The 23,126-nt window shown below is 40.1% G+C and overlaps 1 protein-coding gene across 1 annotated transcript in view; it reads right to left on the bottom strand.

Moving 5' to 3' along the window:
• The window catches only part of SORCS3 (sortilin related VPS10 domain containing receptor 3), a 264,737-nt gene that overhangs the window by 30,763 nt on the left and 210,848 nt on the right, over positions 1-23,126 (bottom strand). Inside the window, exons 14-16 of the mRNA XM_015867276.3 lie at positions 20,969-21,076; positions 4,152-4,269; positions 2,485-2,618 (exon numbers count right to left, since the gene is read on the bottom strand). Coding sequence (XP_015722762.2) covers positions 2,485-2,618; positions 4,152-4,269; positions 20,969-21,076 — 360 coding nt within the window. The remainder of the gene's footprint in view (positions 1-2,484; positions 2,619-4,151; positions 4,270-20,968; positions 21,077-23,126) is intronic.

Below are 23,126 nucleotides of genomic sequence, written 5' to 3'. Positions count from 1 at the left end.
AAGGCTCCATGACCAAATGCGAAGGAGAACAGTTGTCACAGTTTGTGCTGTAGGGCTCTTACAGACATTCGTTCCTTCCTCACAGCTCTCAAAAACAGGTGTGATCAAACCTTGTAGCATGGGATGCTCTGAAAACAGAACAAGCCTACAAAATTACTTACTGGAGAAGACTGGTGTCAGTCTTTTAAGACCTGCTGGTCACTGTACTCACAAAAACAAAGGCTGCCAGCTCCTTAATTTCTCTGGCTCTCCATGGATGTGCTCAGTTCACAAATAAGAGAGACCAGCTGGTGTTTCCAAGAACAACTGATGATTGCAAACCTAGCCAGACAAGTTTAGTAGATATCTTCCTTTTCAAAAGCACCAAATGAAAGAGTAGGGGTGGTATCTCCAACTGCAGGTATGTACATACAGTGAAGGCATATCTCAATCAGATCCCCCATATAGAGCCACCTTCTAGTCAGCAAAGAGAAGAGGTGTTCCTCAGTACCTCTTATTCACATGTGAACATCCAAAAGAAGACTGATGAATCATATCCTAGAACAACATGTATCTTGCCATGTACTAAAGGACTATGCCTTCCTTTTGAAGTCAAAAGTCAGAGCAGACAAGTATGGCTCTCCTCTTCGAAAATCACCTTTAAGATAAACTGAGTTTAACACTCCATTAACAACACTGTTAGCAGTTTTGGGTTGATTTTTTTCACTTTTATTTTTTAATTATAGTTGCTCCATACCTTCTCCCAGTCAGCCCTGAAAACTAGCATCAAACCTTACCCTTAATGTGAAGCTAGTCCTTCTGATTCTCCATTAGCAATGGAGACAAGTCCATTAGCAAATGAAGAAGTTAGTCCGCAGTGCAAAGCCTGAAACAAAAAGCAGCTTGCTGTCCTCTAACTGCATCTCCTCTGCACGACTGGCAAGGTTAACAGCAATATTCTCTCATGTTAGTAGGAAAATTAAGCAAAAATGATACCAAACGCATGCAAGGAGCAGGTCAATTAAAAGAAAAGGGGCATTCTGATGCAAACACTTTTTGAGGCAGAACAGCATTTAAGGCCAATTTAGCTATTGCAGTTTTACACTTATGGCTTAGAAAATACAAGCTTCACTGTGAAATTATAAAGCTGGTGAGGCACAAAGCAAAGAGCAAACTCATAAGCCTCTCCAGAGATTAGGCCTTGGTGCAGCTCAGAGGCATATGCCAGTGTCAAGGGCAGATACTGCAGAGCAAGATACTTTGTTCATCCTGTATGTCCTCATGATGAGAACAAAGAGAAAGATCTCCTGAGTCAAGCTAAGGAGTCTCAGATGTAATTTTGGCATTAGGAACAAATTAAGCATCCATCCAGATAAGATGAAAATCTCTGCTCTATTTCCCTGAACATCTTACAGTGACAAACTACTCCAATATTCAATAAATCACTCTTGTCTATATTTTTATTCATTTTTTTCTGTATTTCACTGTGCTCACAATCTGAAAAGAATGGAGTCTCAGCTAGCCTAGGTTTAAATAAGTGTGCAGATGTTGTGCCTCACATTTCTTCAGGCTGAATTCAAAGATAAGTGAAGTTTTCATGAATCACACTGATATTAAATCAGACACTGATCCTGATAAACTGCTATAAAAATGAAAATCAGTTTTCTCAGGGTTATTTTCAACCTCATTTAAATGATGTTCTGATCACGCAGGCTCAAACATCACAGCTACTGACAGTCTTAAATCCTTCAAGTATTGCCTATCATGGGTTCCCCATAGGATATCCTTGTGCAGAAATCGTGGACTGTTATATATTTCTCTAACTCTTGTCCCTGAGCATACAAGCAATATCAAAGAGCTGTTCATTCTTTCTGTTTATATTTTTAAGCCGCTTTCAAAATGACCTTACAGCAGTTCAGAAATAAAAGCCCCATTAAATTAGAAATACCAGTATTTATGCAAAACAAGAGGCTACATTTAACAAGAGTGTCCTGCACAGTCCCATCACTGAGGCATTTTCTGAGAGTTATCAATAAAACACTGCTAAAAAATCAACTAATGGTTCCCCGGAACTCAATGAAATAATAATCTAAAATGTTTAAGTTTTGCTAGCTTGCTCCCAAGGTATTCAATGACCTTTGAAGTGAATATAGAGAAAATTCCCTTTTCCTACTGTAAAGGACATGCTTTGGACCAAAGAGAATAGTCCTGTCTGTCACTCTTTTAAAAACGATGGATGTGAGAATGTCAGTCAGCACTTGCATTTTTCTACTAATTCCAGGCTTGGATTTCTCACAGAGATTAACAGAACTCCCCTGCAAACAATAAGGACACACCTCTCACATGGCAGATATGAGAATCACATTTATGCTACGTGGTACAGTCAAATTCACAAAGCTGCATGAGACCCAGTTTCCCCATAGGTTCTTTGTCCAAGCAGTAGTTCAAACACTGCCAGTGCTACAAGAAGAGGCTCTGCATAATTTACCAAAATCACACACTCACCATTCAAAGTCCCCTTGACCACAGACGCATGGTTCAGATACCACAGTTCGGGAATAGTCTCGACCCAGGGAACACTGAGATCCAGGCTTGCGTTTTTTATAGATCTTCCTCTCTCCCATGACACAAGGTTCCCCCTTTGGCAAAAATAAGGGGGAGAAAGAAAAACAGAGAGTTGTAGTAGCACCTGAGTCCCAAACCATGCATTTTAACAAGGAAACAAAAGACAACAAAAGCATATTTCCCACAGGGAGAGTTGAGAGCTTAGAGTCCAGATGCCTTTTGTGACTCTGCAAACTCCAAAAGAATCTTGGCAGTACCCACAAGTACACTGTGTTCAGTAATTGAGTCAGAATGCTGGCCACAGTGTGTCCATAATGCTTGAATATGCAAGCCATCACCTGGCCATGTCATATTTTAGAAGACACCCACTATGGTTCTAGTCCTATGAATTATCCTGAGAAGACAATGAGGAACAAACCTCTAGGTTTCTTCTACATGTCAGACAACACTGATAATGGGAAGAACTGCTTGAGCCTGAAAACAAAAATCAAGTTGTCAGTCCCAGGAGTCCTGGCTCCCCTCTTCTTTCTCTGATAGAACTGGCTTCACTACAGGCTTCAAATAATTTTGATGGCACGTTACATTTGGCTTTGTGCACAGAAAGTTTTTCAAGAGCACTACTGTGAGTAGCTTATCTAAAAGAAACGTTTGACATTTTGGTGAGTTGTTATAAGCAGAATTTTCTCTGAGGCAGAAATAATTTATCTACATAAAAGTAAGAATGAAAAGACAGCATCTAATTGAAATATTTCTCTTTCCCATTAATAGTGATTCCCAAGATGGCTGCCTGGCCTCACACATCCTCCCTGTTCTTTCATTTAAATTTCTTTCATGTATTCCCTTCTATAACTTTAGTCATCTGATACATCCTTGCCTTATTAACGTTCATTTCTAATTCATGGGTTTCATACAGGAAAATCACAGTGCCAATAGTTCTGGCTCCCATTTTGTTCCCCTGCAGGGAGTGGGACTTCATACTGGTGGCCCATAACCTATAACTAATCTACAGAGAGTATTGAACTCCTTCAGTTCTAGTGGCTTCAGGATCTAAGTATAACAAGGATGAAAATAAGCCAGAATGTATGAAAAGAAAAGTATGTATTGTTGAATAAAATAAAATAATTTGGTTTTCTCTAGTGGCTTTTATTCAAGGACTCCCCAGAGTTTTACAGACACCTGCAGGACCTGAAAGATGAATAAATGTTTTTATTTTCATTTTTGTGCATGGAAAATAGAGGCAAAGTGAAAGAAAAGATTTTTTCTGAGTCACTGATAGAGCTACAAAGAGTTCAGTGTCTCCTACAATTCAATCACAAGGTGAGGTTTTACATTGCTGTGAGCACCAAGGGCAGAAAGATTCATCTGGTAAAATGGAATATTTTCATACAAAGAGAAGTTAACAATTTCCCCAACTTGCCTGGAGAAGACAGACCCCATATTTGTTTCTATGTATATTTCAGGGGAAATAAAGCATCAACAGGTTAGAATGGTGACTCAACGTATGTAAAAAACACGCTCTGCAGAAAAGAATATATATATTCCTACCAGGAAATACAGAGTATCAGAAAAGGACTCCCCCTCATCTCCTCCCTGTACAGTCAGAATACCTGATTGTGCAAATGCCAGGTTTGGTAATCATCTTTGTTACACCTTCGGTTGAAGATAGGCTTGTAGTCCACCTTGACCAGCTGCCATTCAGAACGGAGACTGAAGTGCCCAAAAATTCTGAGCAAGAGAGAGGGGAAAAGAAAGAACCAGAATCAGGCTGGGATATTCATCCACTAAGCACAATGAGCTCTGAGTCTAATGCAAACATCTAGGTATTGCTCGGAACTGTAAAGAACCAAACTAGAAAGTTATGCATCTAAAAACAAGGGAAGTTCTCTGATGAATATATCAATTTTGTCCGAGTCAAAATTAAGCCTTTCCTTAGTGTAATCAGTCTCTTCACTGCTCAGCTGCCTGGTTGCACAATCTTATTACTTCAGAACTGTAAAAGATACACCTGAAATAACATTTAGGACATGGACTGTAGGCAAACAACCTGCAAAGATGGCAGTCTCCCTTATAACTTGGAAAAGCTGACTGCAACTAGTAGGAGTGAGATTATAAAGTGTCACCACTGTAAGGTTACCAGCTGAGTTTCTTCTTAATTCTTCTGAGTAGGTCACACATCATCAGCAGTCACTGATCACAGTCTACAGTTCAACAAAGTAAGTAATAAGTTTATTTTCAGGATGAAAATAACATCTTCCTCAGACAACTCCAGGAGACCTCAAGGCTCGTACTGAGTAAAGCTGTTGGGAGCTGAAATGTCAGCACTCAGAAACAAAGGGGAAAGGACTCACTGTAATTTGTAACCAAAGCACAGACCAGTTACAAATAGGATCATGACAGTGACCATATAAAATTCAATAGCACCAGAGGCTTCTGCCCAAGCTTGGATCTTGCTTGCATGTTGTCAGTAGAGACAGTTATCAAACACAGATTGCCCTAAATCCCTTCCTACCCATACAATCCTCCTTCATCTGCAGGGGAAACTATACCTATTTTAAGTATCTAGAAAAGTATCTTGAGTATCTAGAAAAGAAGGATCAAAGCAATGATGAGCACTGGTGGAACACATCACCAAACCACCACCATCCCAAAGACCATGGGAATTTTCCTACTCCCTTGCTCAGCCATGCTTTTCTCAGTAAGCAGTAGTTTTTCAGTCAGCTGCAGCTGTATTTCCAGAGAAGTGTGTAACAGGAGGATATCAGGGCAGGGATGCAGGCGACCAGATTTTAAAAGTCATATACAATAGTACACACACTCATGGGGGAGCACATTAAGAAAAGAACAACAACAATGACAAAATCCCCACAACAACGATGTTGATTTGTCATTAAAACAAAGCTTCTTGTTCATGTCCAGTGAATACATAAAAGAACCTAAAAACTCATTGTCATTATTTATCCAAAATATGAATTCCAGATTAAAAGATTCCGTATGTAATGAAACTGAAATCTTTTCTGATAGTCATTCAGCAATGGCATCATATCACTCTTACAGCAAAATTCAGAAGGCAGAGAAAAAGCATTTTTTTTCATTACATATATTCCCACGTGTTATTTCATATATCTTCCACTAATCTATGTTTTCAACAGAGCCACTTATGAGAATTAAAGTTTATATTATTTTGATTATTCCAGGCTAGAAAAGAAAGATCGAGAGATACAGATTATTTATGAAATTCCCTATGAAAGTAAAGCAAAGGAAAAAATTTATCTTGAGTTTCCTGATCTGCTATCCAGATCCTGCTTTGACCCCAGTTTTACACTACTTACCCTCAGTTTTCACTGTAATCACTCAGTGTTGCTGCCTTTGCTATCATCTCTCTACCCAGACTACTACCGTCAGGCCAGATCATGACTTTGTCTTGCCACTGGTTAAATCCCACCTTACAGGTTGCTCATCTGGTCATGGTATTATTGCACAACTGGGCAGCTCTGCCATGAATCTTGTTTGTCCTGGATTTGAGGCATGACTAAAATGTCATTCCTGCAAAGCAACAACTCAGCAAACAGAAATCATCTAGTCCAGCAGATTTATATCAGTTCAGGATTTGACCTATGTGTATGTAACACAGAAGGCAGAACAAGAGGAAGGGAGGACACACACACAAACACTTGCCAACCCAAAAGATAATAGGGTTAGAGAAAACCAATGCTTTGTCAGCATCTGAAGGACAATGTTGTTCCTCAGAGTGAACATTAACTAAGTGTTCAAGAAAGAGAGCAAAATGCTTCTTTGTGCTACAAAAATGAAGCTACCAAAATCACCGGAACCCTTGCTTTTTAAATCTGTTAGTGCAAGCTAAAAAGCCTCTGCCACTGAAATTTCTCCATGATAACAATAATTAATGATAAAAAAACAAGGATTCCTGAGTGGAAGGCTATATATTAGCATTCCAAAAGCACAGAGCATTAGCTACTCTTTAATTAAATGATTTCAAAGAAGATCTTTGTATATAATTGCTATAATTTAGATGGAAACAATACTACTCTAAATGTAATTAGAGGAGTGTGAACAGAGAAGGATGTTTTTCTCTGTGCTGCAGAGATGGTTCTGGGTCACTTGATTCCTGAAGTGGCAACTTTTTCCTCTCCTGCTAATAACAAGCTTTTTAAGCCCGATCTATCACTGCAGTGCAGCCTTCAGAGTGAAAAGCTGCACATATACAGAGCACCTAGCAAGCAGCTGTACTCTGTGAACACGGCTCACTGGTCAAACACAACCCAGATGTCTAGAGTACTTCTGGGTTGGAGAGATGAGCCAATGACAAAGGTTACATCATATTTCAAAACTGAAATTAAGAAAGTTTGAAACTTCCATAAAAGTAAGCAAATTTAACAAATGGAAGGGAGATCTGTGTTATCTGTGGAGCTCCACTGAACTCCCAATCAGCTTTTTCAGGGAAGCGATGAAAACTTTCATCTTTTTTTGGCATTAGAACTAAGATAAACAAACCATCAAAGGGAACAAATTCTGACTGCATATTACAGCAGTCTACAGTCTACTTTTATCAGTTTGGTGAACTATATCATTAGATATTTTACCACAGTGACTCAAGGTGCATCCACCTGTTCCCCTCCACAATTTCTGTTTTGAGGTCACCAAGCCCATCCAAGAAGTCTGGGTAGATAGCAGAGAGCTCAAACATCTTAAACTGCCTGTGTTAACATGTCAAAAATGCTCAGCTTTAAGTGTTTTGGTAAGTAGATTTGGATTTCTTTATGCAGCACAGATGATTCAGGAAGAACTGTAAAAGACAGGACAGAAGACAGCATACTTCTCATTAGCCACTTCTCATTGGCTGAGGAAAGAAAAATCTTACACACTCATTACCTCAGCAGTGTGGTGTGTTTTTTCTCATTTTTGAACCTCTTGCTTTTAGAAAGAGTCACTCAAGGACAGTGACTGAAAAAGGGGCTGCTAGGAATTTATCCTTCCCCCCCGCCCCCCCAGTGGTAAATCATCACATTGCTTTGAAGATAGAATTTCATTTATATTACCCAATTCCTTATGTATCTTAGTTTCTCATTTGCTTTGTTTACTAAATTAGGTTGTTTTTGGCTTTTTTTGTGGCTTTTTTTTTCTTTTTTTTTTTTTTTTTCCCTTAAAAATAACCAAACTATCAGGATGACAAACAGGAAGAGCAGACATAATGTACTATGATTTTTGCCTCAATAACCTTGCCTACTATGGTCTGATTGGAAGCTCTTAAAAGCCCATTGCAAGAGCAGAAGACAAAAGAAAGGAGCTGGGTTTTCAAGGTCTTACACTGCAAAGCCAACACAAAGATAATGGCTTGACTTTTTCCAGTATTTGTAGTCTGATCTGGAAGCCCTTGAGAAGCAGCAAATACAAGAACCCAGATGGTATTTAGACAGTCAGTTTTCTGAGTAAGCTCAGTTTAAAAAAGGTTCTCCAAATTAAGCCATAGAATGGCAGTTTACTGACATTAGGGAGGGTAGGTTTTGTTCTGTCCCTCAGAGTAAGCAGTTAAAACCCCACATAAAATCTCAGCTAACAGGACAGGCATCTTCTCAACTGGATCTATGCAACTGCTTGCAGTGGAGCCATTGCTAGGAGACCAGAAAATTCTTCCCAATCTCTTCTTTTGAGAAACAAGGCAAAGCTTTTATTGCCAGAGCTTGATGTCATTCATTTGCAGCAAAATTACTAAGAACATGAAAAACAATTCTGAAATGCTTACAGATTCATGATGGAGTCATTTTGGAAAAGGTCACTGGTAACACTGTTATAATTATATCTTTCATTAATTTTTTAAACACACAGTAACTTACAAGTGTGGAATATAGTAACTGGATAACCTCGAACAGAAACTATTCAAGAGGGTTTTATATTTATATAGTATACTATTGATGAACTGTAATGCTTCTGCTTTATTATTCCCTGCATCGTTGACAGCTTTTTATGTCATTGAATATTGCTCATTCCTGACAGGTCAATGGGAAAATTGGATGATCTGAGGGTCACAAGATAACAACTCGCCCACCTCAAGACCATAGACTCCATCCCTGTCCCTGCCTAGATATAAGAAATATATCTTCTCACTTAATAGTTTCTGCATCGATCTCAGGAGAACTGTCACCTGTATCCATCTGGATCTGTTCCTTCTGGCAGTGTCAGATGAGCTGTCCAAGCACAGAAACAAAAATATCTTTTCATGGCTAAACCAAGTTGTCTTCTACCATTTTCACAGTAAATTGGTAAGGCATTATGTGAGGCATGCATTAAAGCTGTCTATGTTTGGCTGGTCTAGATATAGAGGTCGGACTTTTCAGTAGTCAGCTCTAATTCCTTCACATGTAATGGGAGACAACTGTCAGGATTCCCTGCTAGTGCCTTCTGTTCTCAGTTGTACCCATCTGTGAGATGACTGAAGATACAAACCGAGGAAGCAATTGCTAAGGTCATCTTCACTACACAAAACATCAAATGTATATTACTTTCTGGAGCGTTCTTCCTTCACTGGATATCACCAGTGTGAGAGGGATCAAAAGGTACCTCATTATGCTTCTCACAAAGTACCCTGGCAGCCTCTGAAGTCAAGTTTTAACAAGATTAGCCTCCGCAGAATAGGCTGCTTATGTTTTAAGCATTTCAAATATCTAAAAATAAAATGAAAGCAAAAAACACTCTCAGTAGATAGCACATTTGTAGATAACCCACACAAAGAGACAGAAGGATCAACAGAAGACTAGATAGAGAGCAAGCCAAATATACACTTTAATTAATAATAGTGAAGGAAAAGCTGATTGCAGTGTCAACACAAATAATTTAGGACAACCTGAAATCAAGCTTGTTGCTTCTTTTTAAATAACTAATATTGTAAAAGAAAAAAATGGTTGAGAATGAAGCACCCTAGCAAGCAAAAGAAAACTGTAAAATTACCTGGAATAGTAAATGTTTCAGCTGACCAGAAATTGTGCTTTCACTGTGGGAAACGGGAAAGGGAGAAAACAAAGCAAGACTGTTCTCTGGTTCCAGTTAAAATTTCTTTTTAGTTACATCTGTGCCTCTAATGGGTAATTACTAGAACAATACTGGAATGGGAGAATCCAAGAAATGTTACTATGCACAAACTGGAAGAACCACCTCCTGGAACTGAAATGTGATTGTTCCAGTTCCCTGGAGGGAATGAAGCTCTCTCAAACCACAGTGAGACCCAGATCTAAGCAGTCTGAACTGCAGGAGCACTGAGTGGTGAATCCATCACAACTGAAGCTGCTCACATTCTTTGTTGACCAGCAAGTGCAAGCATGCCCTGCTGTTGATGGATTTCTAAGAGCTAGCCAGGCACAGAAGACCACCCTCACCTTCCAGCAAGCATCAACAGTGTGGTTTCACAAGCAGGAAATGAGGGGACACTCGATAAACTGTCAGCCTTGGTATAGGGAACACCAACCAACCACAAGGGGTGGACTAGCATAAAAAGCCAAGATCCAGTCAGATATATGAGCTCTAGCTGAGAGGTGACTGTGTCTCTGCATAAGGTCCTCTCAGTCCCATACTGCCTAGATTTGGTTTCCATTTCTGTCCCCATTAACCAGGCTGCACTCATACTACACTACCTGAGAGACAAGGGTGAGCCTGCTTTCTTATTGCACACACATATAGACTCAGTAAATAAACACACTTCAATCACTAACTGAAATTTGTAGTTTTCAAGACAATAGAAAAATATGTTAACAATTTTGCACACAGATGAGAGCCCATTATGAAGTCTGGACCTGAAGCATCTATGTGCAAGAAAGTAGTAGGAAAGCAAGACTAGCTCTTGTGTGCAGGCTGTGCTGCTAGGGCTCAAAACACACAAACAGCCACAGAACAATTGCAAATAATGCTGGAGGGGTTAGATTTTATGAATGGGGAGTAAGAGATGAGCCATTTCCCCATGAATTAAACATAAATCATGACTTTAGAGAAATCCAAATGGGCTGTGTAACCTCCTGATTGTATTTTATTAAGGTTTGGATGGAATTAGCATTAAAGGAGGTCACTAGTTATGTGGAAATTGAATGGAGAGGGACTGAGACAAGGAAGTAGAATCTAATTGAGAGAGACACAGATCAGCAATTAGGGACAGTGGAAGAGGAGCCAGAGTTATACTGTCTCACGACTGGCAAGATGATGCAGGGACCAAGAGACTGGAAATGAAGGAAACATAAAAGATGAAATATGGCACTGGAAAGGCATGCAATTGCCAGCAAAAAACACTTTTTTCCTAAACAATAAATACAGTCTTTAAGAGCCACTTTGGAGCTTTTAATTCAGTTGCTTTTGGCTGACCTGTTAACTACGAGCAGCAGCCCGAGGGCAACTGGGTGTTAATTCAGGGTTGCTATACTTCTGCCTGGGAATGGGAAACAGAATAAGAAAAATTTCAGACCTTTTAGAAAATCAAGATTAGTTTTCTTCCAATCAAAATATACTGACTATTTAGATCTAGATTTTCAGCTGGTGCAAATCAGTGTATCTTCTATAGAGGATTACAGATATAAGGCCCTATTCTACTGCTGCTAATCAGAGGAGAAAAATTTGCTCTAAGAAACTTCTAAGAATATATTAAAATCTGACAGAGGCTCCCATGATGACAAGTTTGGAAATAAATATGCTCAATAAAATCTTGGTCTGTATTCTATTTCCCAAAGGAAAAGGTCAAACAAAATTTTCACAGAATTGCTCACATAGACAAAATTTGAAGGAAATGGTCTATTTCCAGATCCAAGTGACAGTGATTGCCACGACATGGAGATTTTCTGCAGAGGAGAAATTCTAAATGTTGGCCAGATTCACTGACTAGCAATCCATATCAATGCAATCATGCTCGTGGAAAGCTGAAACACCGCCAGATTCCAGGTCAGGAGAGAGAGGATGGTACAAGGGAAGAGTTTCTACAAATACAAAGAAAAACAAAATCCTCCCCATAAAAATCCTGCATGGTAGACCCTTTTCTCTCAGCTCTGGAAAACAGTTCTGGGATTATTCATCACCCTGATGGGCACTTCCTTTAAAGCACAAGAGGAAAACTACTGCAAATGATATGGTACAACACAGTCAGCAAGTAATGCCAAGTATTATTAGCAAGTAATCTGCAGAACATATAATTATGAAGCAAGCCTACTGCTTGGGCTCGATTTCTCCATTAGCTGCACAAATACTGTGCAAGGCAATAGGAGATGAAGGGAACTTTTTTAATTTTTATTTTCTAATACAAACTGCTATCAAAATAAGAGCTCACAGTATGACAAACCAAACCTTTTGAAATCTGGTCTCTAAGAAAATTATTGCCAGTGCACCCAATACACTTTACATGACAATTGCTTCAAAAGAAATCCCAGCAACATGAAAGGGAGTGTAAGACACTTAGAAAGGGGGATAGGAAAGCATGTTAATTTTTAATGCTGTTTTTTGGGTTTTTTTTTGTTTTTTGTTTTTTTTTTAAAATAGTGTTATCTCTCTTCTTCAAAGTAGTCATGAAAGGCAACCAGTTTCTGACAGCTATGAAACTTGAAGATGCTGCCTCCTCTTCTAGAAAAGATACAGGCAACTATCAGTGATCTGAGCATTTCCTAATAGGTCTGTGGTCCCAACAGAAGCTGGATAACAGAACATGTTCAGTCAGTTCAATCAGCCATCCTATGAAACTGCAGATTTCCAACTAGAGATGCTCAACGCATGTGGAAGACAATGCTCAGAACACAAAAGACCCAAATACATAAAGTAGGTACTTCTTGTGGTGCGTCAGGATTACAAGCTTTTCCTGGCATAGACTATCAGAGAACAGGACACAGAATGACTCAGAAGAGGAGATCACAGAATAATTAGCGTTGGAAGGGACATTTAAAGGGCATCCAGTCCAACTCCCCTGCACCGAACACATACAGATCCATCAGGTGCTCAGAGCCTGATCAGTGGTCCAGCTCGACCTTGGGTATCTCTGGGGATGGGGTATCCACCACCTCGATGGACAACTTGTGCCAGCACCTCACCACCCTTATGGTAAAAAATATTTTCCTTACATCCAATCTAGTTCTATCCTCTTTTAGTTTGAAAGTAGGATGAGAGCTGTACATAGCCAAGAGACAGTGTGAGGTGGTCGATCAGCTATAGAGGGAGAAGTTTCACAGGTATGAATCAAGGGGATCATTAAACAGGGAAACCATGTACAGTGAACATTAGAGGACAGGCTCTCCTTGGTAACAGGCTTGTAGCACCACCAGAGTGATGTGAAATACCTCAAAGTATAGCACTGCTGCTCTGGAAAGCGGTTTTCAACCACTCACTGCAGACAAACAGTGAAAAATCTGTTAGAGTGAACTCTGCAGCCAAGACAGGGCTGAGCTTGTCCAGCTGCCAGAGAAGCTGTGAGCTGTACCACCCTCTGCCCCATATGGGATCGGGGTCAGGCTGAGCAGAATGGTGTTGAGGCCATACAGTTTCTCAATCCGCCTGAGGCTGCTGGGATATTTTGGAATATTTTATGGCTTGCCCTAACAGAAAGGTGAAAGAATCTCAGGAAAAAGCATGTGCACGGCACCTCATCCCTGACTGTGCACCCCAGGGTTAGTATGGGTAGTTAGTACAGATCATCCTGCCTGCCTGCAGAAGGACATCACAAGATCTATAATCCATCCATCATTTTTTGAAAATACAAGAAGTGTGTTCCATCCCTTGGACTGTTTTTATGGCCTTCCTCAGGGCATGCTTTAACAGGTCCACGCCTCTCCTGTATGGAGGACTCCAGATCTGGACACAGCACTCCAAGCAAGGTCTCACAGACCTCGCAGAGCAGAGCAGTGGGATCACCTCTCTCACCCTGCTGGCCATGATGCTTTGAGTGCAGCCCAGGATACAGTTGACTTTTTGGGCTGCAAGGAAACATTGCTGGCTTATGTCCAGCTACCATCCACCAGTATGTCCCAAGTCCTCGGCAGACTTGTGCTCTATCCTCTCATCCCCCAGCTTGTACTGATAGCAGGGACTGCCAGAACAATACGTGCCCAAGAGCCTTCTATGCATATCATGGCTTCTATCAGGAATCTTCTGAGTACATGGTGCAGCTGCTGGGAACTGATCTCAGGTCACAGCCATCCTTCTCCTAAGGCCCTATAAATCACATGATTCTGTCTGAGAAACATTTCTCTGAACAGTTGCTCTCTTCAGCTGATTTGTCAGTTCAGGTACCACCATAACACCTCAGCTCACGCTGCAGCTATCAGCAGTATAATCAATACTGTGTCTCTGCAAGCTGCTTAGGTGAATTCATGCAGCAATTCAACAGCTAATGAATGTAGCACTCCTTTGGCAGGGAGATGGGAGAAGGAAGCGACACTGATTAATCTGTGATCACTAATAATGTTTTTAAGTCTTGCAAACGAAGATAATGATATGGGTAATCAACTGTCTTTCTTCAGGGTATAAACTGATCATCTACTAGGATAAAATGAGAATTCCTATAATACACGTTTTCTTGTCCATTGTAAAATCGCTTGATGGCATTAGCAGATTGATCATCTTCTCTCTAAGTTCCAACTATTCATCACTTCCAGATGGTTTTGAAATTAGATTAGCTGATCCAGGAGTGCAGCTCACTATAGCAAATGCCAATATCCTCTCAATCATTTTGCTTTCCTAACTTAATAACCACACCTGCAATTTTTCTTTGAATATCAAATTTTAAATTTCCCATTTCTGTGTGCAGAGTTCTCATCAGAGCCTTTCTAATTTCATGGATCCTATTCTAAAGAACATATATACAGGTTTTCACACTGCAGTCTGAGCAGCCCCATGAGTGAGGAAAGTACAACAAACTCACAGGGCCACATCAAAGTCCTGCAATAAAATTCACAGCCAAAAATAAAGCCAGCTGCACCACAAATGGTTAATGCAATATTCATTAAAAGACACAAAGAAAAAACATACAAGAATGAAAGTCTGCAATGCAAATAATAATTTCAAAATCACAGTCCTCTCTAAGGTGCCTAGCCAATACAGATAAATTAAATCTTGAAATCTTCCCCTTGATTTCTCTTAAAAACTCCTATTCTGGTAGACCTTAGAGTATGCTCAGGCTGGATATTCTATATTCAAGCCCTGTTTTGCAAAATCAGAGAAGATTTTGAAGGATAGAGCTGGGCATCCTTAATCACAATAGCCCCTATGCAAGATCCTTTCAGGAATCTCTTCCCAATGGAAACAGCATGTCAGACTTAATTTTTTACAGAACTCATGAAATCTTCCCTCCAGTTTCCCTCCTAATCAAATCCTCTGTTCAGCCCAGTAGCAACAGTAAAGGTTACAAAAATAAATAAATAAATAAATAAATAAATAAATAAATAAATAAATAAAGTCTGGGTTTTCTCAGATCACTTCTTATCCATTTTTTCAAGCAGAGTGCACCTAACATACCTGACTGATAGTCTCTGTCCTCTGCAGGGCCACAGGAACTGAGCTACAACCTGTGTCTTTTCTTTGAGAATGTTAGGAAAAAACCTCAGTTACATCCATGAAGAGTGATCTCTCAGTGCTTCTGCCATCCACTCATCTCTTCTCTCATCTGCTGAGATGGCAAACAAGGGTTCCGGCTCTGAAGGGAATCAACTCTGTGGGGTGACAGCTTACCCAGAAAGAAAGCTGTCTCCTCCAACTGTATCCCAGCAAAGGCACTATTTTCTACCATGTCTTTTTTCACCTTACTTTTCTCAGCAAAACCACACAGAGGTGGCAGATCCACAACTCCCTACCCCTAAGCAAGGGGCAGAATCATTCAAGGACATTGTGTCAGCTTGTAATTTTCTTTTCCATACCAGCTTTTAAATGTGACAGAAAGACTTGAGCAGAAGGCAATGAATGTTGCCCTGCTTAAAGAGGAAAGATGATAATCACCTTATCAGAAAGTGACAGAAAAATGACTCTTGACTCCTATGTAATTTTGAACTCAGTAGGAGCTTGGTCCTTGGAGCTGTTGTCCCCCTCATATTCAATCTGCTGGACTTCTGCCAAGTGCTAATCAAGATCTGACCACATTGCCTTAGTACCTACACATACTTCATTGATATATTCCATAAGTCAGTCTGCTCTTCACAATAAGAGTTAACTCATAGAATTCCCAGCTGTGATGTGACTGCTAAACTTTTTAAAGGATTTAGGGAAAAAGATGCTCAAAACTTAGAAAAAGAAATCCTGACAGTCTTTGAAATACATAGGATACTGTGTCTGGCAAAGAAAGACTCTTATTTGCAAATATCTGTTTATTGGCAAAGTGTACAAGGGAATTTTTTTATTTTTAAATACTTTCAACATCCTCTGCTTGCTGTTGTTGGAAAAGGCAACTGAGCAAGAAGGACTTCTGGATTCATTCAATACTTCCCATGCTCTTAATATTCTCTTTCTCATCTCAGAAGTCTCCTAGCCTCCACCTCACCTTTTCCAGTGTTTTACAACTTAGTTATTCTGCCCTACTCTCCTGCCACCCTGTGATGGGTTGCCAGTAAAAAGTGCTCCCACTTCACCCTCTGGTAAAGCTGTATAGCCAGGTAAATGAGAAGGTGTTGGAAAGAGCCAGGGCTCATAAACTATTCATTTACAATTGGGAACTTTTTCACATGTACACATAGCAACAGTAAAGAAAAACAGCTACACTGGACTGGCTTATATCAAAACCTCCCAATGAAAATGTTAATACTCAATCTTGCATACACAGGTATATATGGATCATTAAGTATATGTACCTAGAAACCCATACATATTTATGTACACATACATAGGTGTGTCTACATAAATATATATTGATCAGCAGAGACAAAATTAATGAACCCCATCTATATATGTGTCTTCACCCACGCATGTATAATGAGTCTATTAAAATAATAGCAAAACTTTGCAAGGCTATGAAGTAAAAAGGTTATTTCTGTTTATGCAGGTCTTCAGAGATGCTTAGCTCAGTAGATGAAGTGGTAGAGATTATAATTAATAGTAAGAGCTGGAACAGCATAAAGAACTTCACTAGATACAGAAAAATCTCTTCTTTGATTTAAATGAGAACACTGTTTCTTTTTTGATATCACAACCCACTAGAACAGGAATACAGCTGAATTCCTTTCCATTTTGTAGACTACCTCAGACAAGTAACATCTTGCACCTCTGACTTGTCAACATGGAAAAGTTAGACCCAACCTACAAGAACAAAAAAAATCATGAAAAGACATACAGTTCACCAGTGAGGGATACATTCATTGGGTCACCTGAAAATGCACCAAACCCACTGCCCTTATCCATCCCAGTTATTTTCCTAAAAGATCCTTTGTACAGTTGCTTTCCTCACAGCTAAACCAAACAAATTCACATATTTTAGCATACTGCTAAGTTCTGCAGGACTGTTTTAGGACAAATATACAGAGTACAAAGCACAGGATCCCAAAGCCTAGGATGGTCCTACAACACAATTACTGCAATTGCTCACATAACATCCATGAAGTGACACAAAATTATTGGATAAAACTATTACTGCTTCCTATAACCCAGAAAGCTCACTCACAGTATGTGCCACAAAATTAAAGTTGGGAATAATAGTCATCCTACTGATATACTGATTTTAATAAAATAGCATTATGGTAACATTGTTAATAATGCAACATGGTAATAATAGAATCATAGGCTCTTTTGAGTTGGAAGGGACCTTTAAATATCATCTAGTCCAATTTCCCTCTAGAGACACCTGGAGCTCCATCAGGTGCTCTAAGCCCCATCCAGCTTGACCTTGGGTATCTCCAGAGATGGGGTAACCCCTCCCCACCCCCCTCTGGGCAATTTATGCCAGTGCCTCACTGTCCTCATCATTAAAACTATATTCAGTCAAAAATTTCCCTCTTTATTTTGAAACCATTCCCCCTTGTCCTATCACCCTGCTAAAGAGTCTGTACCCTTCTTCTTGCAGCCCCTCTTCAGATACTGAAAGGCCACAATCAGGTTTCCCCAGAGCCTTCTCTTCTCCAGGCTGAACAGCCTTCTCAGCCTGTCTTCATAGGACAGGTTATTATAACAACTGGGCTATAATTATTATTTAGTGCACATCCTCCAAAGAATATATTTATTTTTTTCAGTAGTAGTTGACTGTAAACCACTTTGATGCAAATGAATGGCAGAAATTTTCTTTCACAGGAATCAGTCAAGACCTGTAAATTGAGAATCTCACCTATTCCAGGATGAGAGACAAATCTTTAAAAGCTCCCTATTCAGTTTGGCAGTACTCTAATATGACCACAGTCGTCACCTATATGTCCACTCTGCTTCTACTTTAAGAGTTCACAACGATCCTGTCCTCAATTAGAGGACACTGATCACAAACCATAGTGCTGTACCCATCAGTTTCTTGAAATCACTGTAATCTCTACCTGCAAACGCGAATTACACGCATCTGCAAACACCAGAGGTTGCGTAGAATATTCTGACATAGAAAATGGCCAGTAGCAATAGTAGCAATCACTGTGGTAAATACTTAAGCAAATGGAATGGAAGTGACTTTAAGATAAACTTTAAAAATGGACTGTTTTCGAAGTGCATTCCTTGAACACTGCAGACTGGAATTATTTTAAGTATTTGTGGCAGTTTTAATGGGAAATTACTTTTTCTGACTTTTATGGATTCTTATGAATTATTTTTAAAGTTTTTAATGATGGCTAATCATAATAATAAAATGACAGCATAGATCTCAGAAGTCAGAAGCCAATGCAATATTTAGCAAGATAACACATAATCTACATTCCCCATCAGAAGACTATGAACATACAAGAAACAATAACATTAGATATAAAATACATCTTCCACTTCAAAATAAAACTACACTGATTTACAAAGTAAATGAGCTAAATCCATAGCTAGTCAAAACTGATTAGCTCCATTGATTTCAGCGAAGTTGCTGATGCGCAGATTTATTTGAGCTCAGATCTGGCTGCATGCACAGTTGGAAAGTGACACCTGCAGCGCATGAAGAATGTCATGGAAAACCATCACATTAGCCAGCACAGAAGGCTGAACATTATCACTGCATTTGGAGAAAAACATGTAGACTGAACAGAATGCAGGCTCTTATCTTTAGTCAGGGATTGGCATGCATTTTCCCAATAAGATGCTTCAAAGCTGCCTTGCAAAGAAGTTCACAGGTATTTGATGCATTGTTCTGTTTTGTTCTTGGTAGTGTTTGCCACTGAGAAGCAGCAGATGTACAAGTATATCGTCTTCTATGTTAACAGGTACTCCAGTGAAGAAAAAGCTGAAGCTGAGGCATGGTTTTGGAGGAAAGAAAAAAACTAGCATCCCTACCAAAAATGATACAACCTTTATGCCAGTAATAAACTCAGTAACTCTCAGCAACAGAAGCATGGAGGCTGCATTGTGCTGCCCCAGCACTGTTTGTAAACAAACTCCATATCCCTTAAGAGTGCCACTCCTATGCTTTACAGGCACAAATTGTAACCACAATTACTTACTCCAGCTTCCCTAGGACAGTTTAGAGCAGAAGATGGCCTAGAGTTAGCTACAACTTCCCAATCCTCTAGCTATCTAGAAATACAGCACCATGACATGTCACTGGTCTTGGCACAGAGAGCCAAAAAAAAGCCAGTTCAAACGAACCTTTGCTATTAGACGTTTTCTCCCAGTCACCTTTAGCTAAAGTGGCTCCATGATTCCATGTAAATAAACTGTTAAACCATTCACAGTCACTTCTGTTCTTGTAAGGCTGATATATGTCAAATTTTAGAAATGCATACAACACAAATCACGCAATCTAGTTGGAACAAATTCAATTCACTAGCAGAAATGCCCAAGACAACTGTTATCTTAACCAAGCTTTCTCAAGAAACTGCTGACAAGCATACACAGCAGTCTACTCTCAGTCTGTCACTACCTGTGACAACAGCAATGAGATCCACCTACACTTTCCTTCCACGTATAGTAAGCAGATGGACTGAAGCCTAGAAGAAAACATACCAGGTCTGCTCCTCTTTCCTGTGGCAACTATTGAAAATCTGGAGCACTTTGCAGGGTAGGGTGCAGAAAGCACGGTGAGCAAAAGGTGAAATTTATCCTACATTTCCTATCCCTGAATTGGGGCAGGAATGACACATTATCAGATGTGCAACAATGTCTGATGTGAATAACCAAAGGCACCACTTCTTGACACAGCAGATATGCTTTGCAGGCATGTCTCAGTTTAAGTACAGCCTTGTAGCCAACTTGCTTTCTGATTCTTTTCAGAAATCTGTTCCAGTCAGACCAGATAAAACACAGGTAAAGTAGGCATCTCTGTAAGAAAGGCAGCACATCTAGTCCTTGATTTGTTAGGAATCCCAGAGCTGAGTGCTCTGATCAGCTTTGCAAGAGAAGTCGGGTGACTCTTTGGGGTGCCTTTGAATTTTAAAAGTTCCCCCTCTTCCTTCACTGTTAAATTCAGAACCTTGCCTGCTCTTGGGGCCAGGATCTCTTCACCCTTATCTAGAGCTACAGCACTGTTGGGAGGAGGAAGGTCCAAGCACCTTTGCTACCAGCCCAGGCTCCTCTTTCCAAAGCATGGGTAAATTATAACTCCATTCAGGAAGGCTATTCCAAGTTCAGCTTTGCATCTGCACAGTAAGAATGCCTTTACCTTGATTTAAAACCAGATATAAAACCCACAACGTAAATAGTAAGCAACAAAGCTAAGGAATATTCATATCCAGCAGCAAACTTAAACAACAGTGAAGCAGCACATCTGGAGTAAGCACAGAACTGACATTAGGTGCAACCACCTACACTGCTGGCCTCCAAAGAGCATTCACAGTCCCTGGGACATCAAATCTAAGGAACAGCGTCAAACTAGTCTTTATGAGAAGGGACAGCTGAATGTAAGTAGTTCAACTCCATACTCCAAGTCTGCCACTATCTACATATCAGGGCAGATGCATCTTCATCTAAGTCAAGGCCTGAAAACATCCAGAGTTGATAACGCAAATTCTCAGCAACCTGACCATAGCTTGCCACCCTAATGAGAAGAAGATTTTCCTTCTGTCCCATCTGAACCCACAAGTCACAGCCTGGGATCAGGGACCACCTCTCCTTGTCATACCTCTCTGTTCCAACTGGGAAGAGTTTCAGTGCATCATCTGTTTACCACATGAGATAAATGGACACTTCACCCAAGTCTGTGGTCATCAAAATAAAACACAAATCAACACCACGCATTCACGCAATACTACATGTGCAGCTACACAATGCTACACTGCACAGCAGAGAGGCTCACCATGCACTGCAGGATCTCCATACATTCCTTCTTGCACCACATTTTAAGAAAGTTAAGAGCTGCTATACTTACGTCATTATCTGAGTCTCTATGCCAGGATCTACAAGGGATCCATCCACAAAAAGTGGGGTTGATGTGAAACTGTATTTACTCCAGGATCTTCCCTCATCAAAACTCACCCTGGAATAGATGCAGACAAGATTCATACACATAAAAAGACTTACTCTAGAGCAGCCATTTCAAATGAATATTGGCTGAGGTCTGCAAGACCCAGCAGCTAGATTTATAGACAGGCACCAATCTTTGCCATCTCCTAGCCACCTAATTCACATTCTTGGTGTGTTCTGAATGAAAACTTATAAACACAGGCAATAGGGTATGGTTTTTCTTGATCCAGCTGTACATCAGACCTCAGAGGATAAAGGAGGCATTTCAGAGTCCTGTTTCTGGATCTACAAGAGTACCTGGCATGGGGCAGGGCTCAGAGCATAAGCAGCCCTTGCCTGAATGCATGAAAATTGTTGTCAATACCATAGGATTTTTCAGCCCATGTGTGTAGCAATGCCATGCATTAGCTACAATCTCTCTATCCCTACTTGCAGTTACCCCTGTTCCAAGAAAGGTGCCCAGTACCCAGGGCTAATTAATGGGAACAAGGTCCCAGTTCACAGGTCCTGTCCCATTATCCCCTTTGTTCCTGTCTTCCTGGTCTTAGGAGAGCTGCCAGCCTTCATGTCACCCTGTTTCAGAGAGTGCAAAAAGCAGCCAGAGGAAGGTACGCATACCCCCTGTGGTATCTGACTGTTAGCCTGGCAGTCAGCATCCAGCTCCCACAGCTGCCACACAGCAACTCTGAGATCTGTGAGGTTTCCCTCTGCCCAAGGCTTCCTACAATTGCTTCTGTAAATATCTGCCCAGAATTTTATCCCCAAGTTCTACTGGTAAAGGGAGAATAAACAGAGAAACACAGAGGTTTATTGGCTCTGAAATTATTTGATCTCTCCCAGAAGGGTCATTTAAGAGTTCTCTGTAATATTCCAAAGTACCTGAGCTACGAAAACTGACAGATTACCTTAAAAGGACATTACCAGAGAGACAGTCATGGTCTAAACATCTTCTCCAAGCAACAGGAAATACTTTCCATTTTAAAGTGAGTATAAAAGAGAATTTTGTCTTATTTTCCAGGCAAGGAAAGTTTATGGGTGCATGTAGGTGTGAATGTACCTGAGTAGGTGGATTTGCATTAGAGGGTCCTACTGGAAACTGAGCCTTATTCACTCCAAGTAGGCAGCATCAGGGACACAAAGATACCACCTGAGGACTGGGAGGCCAGTGCAAACAGCAAGTTACACTAACCTGAGCTAAGTAATGTAGAAAGGCAAAGTCTTTTTTGCAGTGTTGTCATCATTCCCTAAATAACTGCCTCTAGCAGCACTTAGTAAAACCTTCACCCAATTCACAACGCACATCTGCCAGAAAGGGAAGCCGACTATACACCAAAGACAGAAAGCTGGAAGAACAGTAGCATACAAAAAGCTTATCTGTCCTAAATCTATTTATTTAAATGTATGTATCTTCCTCTACACCTGTGCATTTGTATGCTGTTCTGCCTGTATGCTTATCTGTCTAAATAGTATTTCAATTTCAGGGGAACAGCACACTTCATTAGGTTAGCTAAAGTTCTCTCAGCTTTTCAATTATCTGCACCTCTTTTCTCTGGGATGAAACTTATTGTACAATGTCTCAGTCTGAGAACTAATAGATATACATATACCCTTTAATTTATTCCGCTCCTGTTCATAAAATGGGTGCCTACTGAGGTAATATAAGGCAAATTCCAAATCCCTTAAAGGCACAGTTTTGGAAGAAATCTATTGGAGCTTACTGGTAACAGCTCTAAATCACTCCTTATTTAATAGATTGGTTGAGGCGCTCATAGTACAGCACACAGCATTTCACAGGATTAGGTAGAGAGGAAGAATATCTAAAAGGAAACTTTCCAAGGCAGACAAAGGTAAACTGGGTTCTCAGCTTCTGTACAAATTTAACCTGTGACCAAATCTTTCCTGAAATCTAAGCACTTGACCATATATATAGTGCACTTGTAGATCCAAAGAGCCTCCACAAGGACAGTCAATTAAACCAGTCACACTTTGGTTGAAGAATTTAGCTATAAATGGTTAACACATGACTCAGAACTCTTTCAAAAATTGGCTCACCTTTCACTTTT

The sequence above is a fragment of the Coturnix japonica genome, chromosome 8 (genome assembly GCF_054131305.1).
Source record: "Coturnix japonica strain WE chromosome 8, WE-NBRP24, whole genome shotgun sequence".
NCBI classification, from domain to species: Eukaryota; Metazoa; Chordata; class Aves; order Galliformes; family Phasianidae; genus Coturnix; species Coturnix japonica.
The sequence above is the reverse complement of the archived record's forward strand: the minus strand, read 5'-3'. Positions and strand labels throughout refer to the sequence as shown.